At 33.1% G+C, this 9,579-nt stretch overlaps 1 protein-coding gene across 1 annotated transcript; it reads right to left on the bottom strand.

Annotated features, from left to right (window-relative positions):
- Positions 1-209: 209 nt before the first annotated feature.
- On the bottom strand, positions 210-7,202 carry LOC137826224 (serine hydroxymethyltransferase, mitochondrial-like). Its single transcript, XM_068632111.1, has 15 exons — positions 7,022-7,202; positions 6,873-6,917; positions 6,694-6,780; positions 6,460-6,581; positions 6,280-6,356; positions 5,334-5,458; positions 4,491-4,583; positions 3,118-3,210; positions 2,827-3,024; positions 2,050-2,154; positions 1,830-1,895; positions 1,612-1,689; positions 984-1,095; positions 794-904; positions 210-679 (listed from the first exon to the last, which is right to left on the bottom strand). The coding sequence occupies exons 1-15, from the start codon at positions 7,094-7,096 to the stop codon at positions 531-533; spliced, it is 1,536 nt and encodes a 511-aa protein (XP_068488212.1). The 5' UTR covers positions 7,097-7,202; the 3' UTR covers positions 210-530.
- Between the last annotated feature and the right edge of the window lie 2,377 nt (positions 7,203-9,579).

Raw genomic sequence — 9,579 nt, 5'->3', positions numbered from 1 at the left:
CTATAGAGTATGATGTGTGTAATCGTTTCTCTTCTTTTGAACTCCTCCTTGGAGTCTCTCTTTTTCTCTTCTATTGATTATCAGACCAGTATCAAAAACCTTGTTGTCTAAGATAGTACATAATATTATTATGCAAGTATCTGAACTGCTGCGATAATGGAGTTTATGGGGAGTTTCTGCAAATTAGATAGACGGCAGAGAGGATGGAATTTGTTAATAAAGGAGGATTTAAGGTAATTTATTTCAAATACTAGTACAAATTCACCAAATACAAAAAAATCCAGAAGTGCTCCACCACCTTTTTCTACATCAGTAGTAGTACTTTGGCGATCAAAGGAAATTTTCACCATGAAATCAATGATATATTTTCTTAGGCTGAAAATAAATTTCTCCCTTTTCCCATTCATTTAAACCATTAATAATGTAATTCAAATTTTCATCCAATACTCCCGTACAATTGGGTGATACATTTAACTCTCCAACTCAGCGTTATTAATTCCAAATAATACTCCTGAAGTTCTTTGCCATCTTCACTTACCATACTTCATTGTCTCTATCTCAAAACCAATTGTGGGAAACTGCTTAGCATAATCCTCTACTTCATGACGGAGATTAGCGATCTTAGACTGAATTTGTTCATCTGAATGCATGGCTGCCACAAAATCCTTCAACTTTGTACCTGATATTGAAGCAACCAACGAGAGTGGTTTACAAGACATAAAATACTTGCTAGGTTTTTTAAACTGCAAATATAACAAATAACTCAGAAGTCAGAAGGTAAGGTAGACTCAACCATTGGTATTTTCCTTAATTTGTAAGGCTAACTTCACAGCTGCATCAAAGTATTCAGCTACTTTTTTAAAATCTTCATCAACAAATCCCCTAGATGTGAGAGCAGGGGTTCCTGAATCACAAGATAATATTCATTAACATGTAATTCAGATACACCGATGTCCATAAAAAAAATGAGCAACAGACTGTACCCATCCGAATGCCTCCAGGAACCATAGCAGATACATCCCCTGGAACGGTATTTTTATTGGCAGCTATATGAACTGCTTCGAGTACCTTCTCAACCCTGGAACCATCAATGCCCTGTCAAATAGCACACATTGAAAACTGGTGTCCCCTTGGTGCTATAAAATGTAAAATATTGCACATGAAATTGGATCAAATAAAAATATTAATAATTTTTCGATTTACCAAATAAATATCTTAACAATACCAACCAAATCTCAACACTGGAAAAATTTCTTAAAATAACTCTATCACTTCACAAACATTGGAGCGAATGTTGATTTGTTTACCTGGAAAACAACTCTAATAAAAAAAATCTCAGCCAAGTACCTATATGTCAAAGCATTCCTTGTTCCATGAGTAAGAAACAAAGGAGGTATATAACACATTAACTATCTTCTGACGTCAATTTGTCCATAGTAATAGCTGATTTTTCATTCTATCCAACTGTCAAACATATAATTTAAACCACGCATAGAAAGGTTGATCTGAACAGGTCTATTTGACATGTAAAAATGATGTGGCACCATCTGGATTTCATTTTGAGACAAACATAACCAATAATTTTTCAGAGGAACGGATCACACCATTTACCTTGTTTCTTAAGTTCACTAAGACTAAATGGTTATCAGTTCCACCAGATACAAGGTCATAGCCTTTCTCTAACAAACTCTGTAAGTTCAAACACAAAGCAGGGTCAGCTACAACTGTAAAAATGGTCAGGCTAAGTATTTAGTTAGAAGATATAACTAATAACAAGTTTGTAATGGATTTATACAACATTGTGCATCATAGAAATGGCATTCATTTACCTGTGCAAATGCTGAGCAGTTGCTAAGTACTTGCTCTTGGTAATTCTTGAATTCTGGTGTCATAGCCTACATTTACAAAAATGAAGAAAGAACTGAACTTACATCATTGTGTCAATGAAAGATGTACCAAGAATGATCATTATGCTTTTATACACAAATACATTTTTCCAGGAAAACTATAATAATCACTACAGTTTCTTGGACTAGTCAACTAAATAACCTGCTTCAGTGCAACAGCTAAGCCTGCAATAGTGTGATTGTGTGGACCACCTTGAAGTCCAGGAAAAACAGCCTGATTTATTTTGTCTTCATAGTCATACAACACCTGTAGGAGAATTCAGCAAATACAGAAATCTTTCAAGTTACCCAGATTTGAAATGGTTAGAAATGAAAAATAAATGATCCTAACTCTGACCCTCAAAGCAAGTTCAAGTGCAAAAAGTATTGATCAAGTCATTATAAGGGGTACTTTGCCTATTGACCAACCAATGTGAATCTTAACCATCCAAAATACTGAGAAATTGTTTAAAGGAAGTATTAAACATATCCATGAACATTTATGAATACATCCTACAACTACTACAAATTGGGGAACTTATTTTAGGATAAAAGGTATTTTACAAATGTGGTTGACTGTAAGCGAAAGTGTTGTTAACTTTTTAAATTGAAGGATCGCAAGGCACAAACACAATCATGTGACGTTACAATACAAAACAAAAACAAAAATAAAATTTAGTTTTATTACTTAAACCCCCAAAAGTTGGTTTATTTGTCACTTAAACCCCCAACCCGTAGAGCATGTTCAACTTCCTGATTTTGGCTTGAAGTGTAGTAAGGTTAACTTTGCTTCATTCATCTGAAAAAATAAGTTTTTAACTTGAAACTAAACCACACGAGGTTTAAGGGGATAATAAAAAAACTCAGAGTAAGTTTATTTTACTCTACTTTTCAATTCTTTTTCTCGGGTAAAACATCAAATTTATAGTTTAAAACTCACTTCCTTCCCTTGCTTGTTTATCTCTTTCACACCCTTCCTGAAAAAAATCATAGCCCCACGTGGTCCACGAAGTGACTTATGTGTTGTAGTTGTAACGATATCTGCATAATCAAAAGGAGAAGGAATAACACCTGCAGCAACCAATCCACTGATATGTGCCATATCAGCCAACAGAACTGCCTTCTGCTTATCACAGACCTAAAAAAATTCAAGCATAAAAGATTCAATACCATCATCACTAAATTGTTACAATTATTACATACCCAAGTTTCTGTATCAAATATAATATACCTTGCGAACACGTGCATAGTCATAAAGGCGAGCATAAGCACTAGCACCAGCAACTATTAATTTTGGCCTAAAAAGTGCTGCACTTTTCTCCAACTGCAAATATTAAATAAAAAGTTATATACAAGTCTCAACCATCCCAAGGTAGTCAGTCAAAATCGTTAGGATCCTGAATGGTTCATAAAATCATAAATTGTGAATATATATTTATATATATATATATATAATTAAAAAAGTCATAATTGCGAGTGAAGGAGAAAACATGAAACCATGAGTGAAGGAGAAAAAGTGAAACCATAAGTGAAGGAGAAAGAGTGAAACCATAAGTGAAGGAGAAAGAGTGAAACCATAAGTGAAGGAGAAAGAGTGAAACCATGCAACGATCTCACTTTGACACGATTATGCAATTACACGTTTTCGTTTTAATTCGCAATTTTGACTACATTGCAAACATCAATATGCATGAACCAAGGTCTTTGCAAATAAGTGTGAATCTAACCCTTCACCAAATCTAGACAAATGTCTTTCCTCACTTGAAGGAAACACTCTTAAAAAAATGGAATTTAAGCTTAACTCAACTTTGTAAATTTGGCTCGTTTAGTGAGGTTTGCATCCACTTATATATTATAATTTGGCATTATCTCTAGTAGATATGAGTTCTTTAATACACTCTTAATGTCGAGAACTGGACATTTCAAGCGTGAGATTTGGGAGAACCCAATAGTGAATGACGTGCCTAACAAACTTAGGAAAGGCTCTGTAAAACTCTGATATAATCTTAAGAAAGTCAAACTCGAGCTTATAAAACCAACTAAGGTGAGGTTTATACCTACTTATATACTATAATTTGAACTTTATTTCTAGTCCATGTAGACTCTTTAACAAATACTTTATGCAATAAACAAAAATAAATAGTAGAACAATGAATACCACGACAATCTACTACTAAGAGGACAAAATATTTCAATCTTGACCATGAAATGATTAACTTTTGAAAGATTTGAACAAAAATCTTCTATCCTATACGTTCCTAGTCCTTTCCCATAAGCCAATTCAGCCATCTGTCCCCACCCAATCTTCTCCTACTACTTCCTTTTCCCCTACCATACACCTTAAACTTTATTTTTATTGGAAGCAGGGATGAATTAATATATCTCTAAAATTCAGTCACTGCAGTATTTCATATGATAATGATTTTAACAAGAAAATCTTTACCAGCACATTTTGTAATTAAGCATCAAGTGAAATACACACACACACAACTCATTGGACAAAGATAACAGTGGATACCAACTGAAATAGAAGCACTCAGAAACTTAAAAGTTTCTCTTTGATAAAAAATCCACTATACACAGAATACAATGGTACCTACCTACCTGGTCATAATCGATATAACCAGTGCTCTCATTCAATCTGTATGGCATTGTTTCAAAGAATATAGATACAGCTGATATCTTCTTGGTGTCAGTCTGCATGATACAAACAAATCAAGAACTTGTGTATGAAGAATAAATAAAAAAAAGCGTTGTCAGGAGGAATAGCAAGTGAAAGATTGTGAAAGGTTAGATTTGAGGTCTTACAGTGATATTAAAGAGTGAGGAAGTTCCTCATTTGCAGTTTCAGACAACACTGTTCTTTTGATTTCATAAGGGGCAGATATTTCTCAAAGTATTCTAGCCCTATTGAAATATTTTACATTACTCAGACTTTTAATAATCTAAAAAAGTAGTTTAGTGAAAATTGATTTCAATCACAAAAGTTTGAGGCTGGAATATGATTTCAAATTTTTATCTACAAATTTCTTCCTCCCTCACCTTTTTATGTGTAAAGCTTGTTTTCTTAGCTTCCTAGTGGGTTTCTGCACATGGATTTCTTAAGGGTATTTCTAGGTGTGAAATGTAAAGGGATTGGATTTCTCTTTTGAATTAACTTTTATAGTCTTCCTTTCTTTACTGAAGAGTATTCTTATAGAGTTGGAAGGAGTCCCTTTTTAAACTCTTTCCTTCTCAACGAAAACTTCTCTTATATACAAAATGAAACAAAAATTAGGCCTATATATTGATCACGTCAGTGCCTATTTATTTGAGGAAAAAGGAAAAAAATGACCTAATATGAGCTATTTCCTTGACATTCATTCATCATGTCTTACTGCAGACTTGACAAGATTATCAACTCATGGCAACAGGTACAATGACCACAACTGATAATCAGAACTTAACCTGATAACCATGCGATAGATGCCCACCATGGGGAAGATCAAGTGCCATAATTCTCTCATGAGATTTCAATAAAGCAGTGTAAACTTGAAAGTTAGAAGGGGATCCGGATAATGATTGCACATTGACTGTCAAAAAGCAGAGAATATTAGATTCTCGAAGAAAGCACATTATCAAAATCTTGTTCCCCCAAATTATGGAGAAAAATAATAGAAAAAACAAACGAATGATCCAAAGAAAGAATGACACAGGTTCAAACTACTTATCCAACAAGGCAACAAGCAAACTAAAATAATATGCATCAAAATTCAAAAGCAGAAGAGCTTTACACATTATCCATTTATATTAGTGAATTTCTATCACAGGTACACCAAAACAGGTGTTTTCTAACTGTTAAAGATAAGTTACTTATTAGAGCCATTAGATTAATCAAAAATGAAAGTTGAAGGTGAGAAATGACTGTCACTGTTCATTTTTGAAGTAATTTGATATTTTCTCTCTATATAGATACAAAATCAACAATAATAGAAGAATATACACTCAGGGAGAATTTGGCAGAAAAACAAAAAGGTTCCATTTTATTTTCCCTGTTTCCTCTCTTTCATGGCATCTTTTACTTTTAAATGCATGGAATGGAACATAAAATAAAACCCCGTCTCCTGTTCTAAGACATCTATGAAGCACAAACACATATACTAGTTCCTAGAATCTGCAATTAACAACATAGAAGATACAGCTCTTTTAACCTAAGTGATCTCCAACAACGATATATTAGCGACGCTCCCAAAAAATTCTAACCGTTACAAAAAAAGTAACTAACTAACAACTAAACAAAAAAACCACATTGATCCCAATTTCTTCTTCACAATGCCTTGACATGCACGAGACCTCTCTAGATCCGAACAACGAAACTCAAACTGCTGTACAATTGACTTGCATGCTTACGTACCTCCCCATTTTGCTGGATCCAACCGAAAAGCTTCAAGCGCCCGCTTCTGACATAATGTCTCAGCCATGTCAATGTACCTAAACGCCGAATTATACACACGTAAGCCCAAAATCAACACACGCCAAATGTACGATAAATTTGAGAATCCAAAACAAAACGTTCATAACCAGATCAACATACTCATTTCCTCCATAGTATCTAGCTCCAGGATATCCTTCGCTGTATTTATTTGTCATCACCGATCCAACGGCTTGCATCACCGACAGCGACGTGAAGTTTTCGGAAGGAATAAGTTCGAATCCCTAACATTCCGTACAAGCAATTGTCAATATTCAAACAACAATTTAAACGAGAAATGAGAAACGTTTGTCATTAATCCAAAGCAAAGCACGCTAGATCAAAACTTGGATTCACCTTCCATTGGCGCGCTTTCTCGAGTTCAATTATGTCAGCGATCTCGGGATCCACAGCCTCGAGAGGATCATTGAGCTGCTTTGTCCACTGCGATTGATAGAAATCTTCAATCAGGTACGAACAGAATATTTCATTTAGATGCGAATGAAAATTTACAATTAAAATCTGAATTGGCTTACATCGGCTCGAGATTTGTCCTTTTCGTGAGCGGAGAGCGAAGAGAACTGCAACAAAGCACAGAGTATCGCTAATCCGAAACAAAAACAGAGAACGAAAGAAAAAAAAAAATATATATATATAGAGAGAGAGAGAGAGGAAGAGAGAGTACAGTGCGATAAACGGAAGTGGCGTTGGAGAACGGTTTGTTGATGGTGGAGGAAAGTCTGCGAAGAGCCATGGCCATTGCGACGCGATACGAAGCGACACTTTGTTTTCTCTCTCGCAACGGGAATTGTATGTATAGAGGTTTGTTTATATGTGTTGGCGATGGAGGGTGGGTGAGTGAGAGTGAGAGCTTGTAACTAAGGTTGGTGGTCTATTCTTTTGCACTATGTGGGTCCTGATAATTGAAATGCGGGTAGGATAGGGACATTCATTCACCACTTGAAAACGTGATTGGATTTCACATTAACACTGCATCATAATGACCAAGGGACACCTTCACGCCACATTGTTTCTTACCACTCACTCTGTTAAACCATAAGTTATGTTTCTTTTTATTTTTTGCAATTTTTTAATCAAACAATGCATTTTCAACTCTTATATTTTCAGTTAACTGTGGTGAAAGTAGTTATATTTTTGTATTGATGAATTTGACTATTAAATTTAAAAAATATACGAATTTATGGCGAATCAAGACTCAGATTTCCAGTTATTTGTGTCTCAATCAATATTATATCAAAAAGAGAATATTGTTGAAAAAAATAACTACATATGCGAGAAAGTAGACATTATAAGATTGCCAAAACTTTCTCTAATTTAAAATTCAACAAATCTAACCTACTCATGTAATAATTAGGCAGTGTCTTTCTTTTGTTGAAACAAATTGTGTTTGTTGTATAATAGGTCAAATTATTAAAATAAATAAATTTCATTCGAAGATTGATATATTTAAAATAACACTTTAAACATTTTTTCTCGATATAATGAAAATGGTAGTTTCATTCGTTTTTTTTTTTCTATGCCCATCTTAAAAATTGGATATACTTGATAACTTGCATTTAGAATATTGGCTTATAAGAACATTGAAGTGAGAAAAAATAGGATTAAACCAGATAAATATTTAATTTAACATTAATTAGATTAAAATTATAATTTATTATCTTACTTACCGCGTTTTCTCTGCCTGTAAGACTCTAAAGTCATTTTGATAAAATCACAACTTAAAAAACTCATAATTTTGTAATCCATTAGTTAAAAACTGAAAACTTATAAGTAAACTAACTTATTGAGTTAAACTTGGTGTAAAAAAAAATAGTTATTAAAGTAGTTATAAATGTTAAGTGATGTAAAATATTATATGAATAAATTTTGTATAAAAGTATTTTATTTGAAAAAAAAGATAAAAAAAAGTATATTAAAATTGTAAGAAAAGATATTCTAAAGTGGTAAAGAAAAAAAAATGATGAAAATAAATAAATATCATTATAAGAAAGCATCAAAATAGCTTTCAAATATTAGTATATGTTAAATTATGACATTATTAGGGTTGATTTAACTAATTTTAATACAACACAAATCATTATTTTCTTAAAAGGTTAAAAGACATAAAGTTATTTTTAAATGATTTAGTTACTATAGTTAATTTTAATAAATAAATATTTATCTCGAATAAACATTGATTTTAATAGAATTTGTTTAATGTTCGATACTAATAGGGGTCAGTATAATGTTTATATTAATATATAGTTTCACGCAGAGTTGATTCTCTCGGCGTGAGGGAGTGTGTTAGAGATAATGATATTTTTTAGTATATAAGTAGGTGCAAATAAGACAATTTTATAAGATTGAGTTAGGTTTAAAGTCTACTTCTTAATACAGTTTAAAATTGATTTAATCAATACTAACTAAAAGAAATATTAAAAGTAATTAAGGTTAGCGTCAACCTGATTGACACTAATCTTATTTATTTTTTATACTTATAATTATTTAAGTTAACGTCGACTAAGCCAACATTAATTTTATTTATCTTATTTATTTATTTAAGTTAGCATCGATTAAGGCGACATTAATATAATTTTTATTTAAGTCAGCATCGATTAAGCCGACATTAATATAATATTTATTTAAGTTAACAACGACTAAGTTGACGCTAATTTAGATGTTATGAATCCATGCGCCTTCGTGAGAACAAATCAGAATCGCAAATTATTTTTAATCCAAAGCTCATATATAATGTACCGGTCAGACACCGAACGAGCCACGTCACTCGATCTTGGTGACCAACCAATCGGTAGTAAGCATATTCAAAGCATAGTTATAATAAATAATAGTTAAGGTAGTTGCGAAGACTTCCTAAGAATCAGGGTCACATCCCATCAAATCGAGTAATGTCCTGAGCAATCAGGGTAACCACCCTGGAAATCAGCTAACACTGATACATCCTATACTCGACCCATCATTCAAATGACCCATGACTCAAGGCTATAAATAAACCTTCTATAGTGGAATAAGGCACGCTTTTTTATTAGTTCTTAATATACACTCTGAATATTGAGCCCTTACTTGATTGTCAGAGTACCTTGTGCAGGTCAACCCCAACCGAGCGCTAGCAAATTGAGGAAGGAGTATTGAAGTCTAATGGAGTAAAATATTGAAGAGCAAGGGAGCAACCAAGTGACCGACACCTACAACAATTGTTACTGTTTGTCTCAAACACTATCTAGG

The sequence above is a fragment of the Phaseolus vulgaris genome, chromosome 8 (genome assembly GCF_000499845.2).
Source record: "Phaseolus vulgaris cultivar G19833 chromosome 8, P. vulgaris v2.0, whole genome shotgun sequence".
NCBI lineage: Eukaryota > Viridiplantae > Streptophyta > Magnoliopsida > Fabales > Fabaceae > Phaseolus > Phaseolus vulgaris.
Note: the sequence above shows the minus strand (reverse complement) of the source record. Positions and strands in the feature narration are given on the sequence as shown.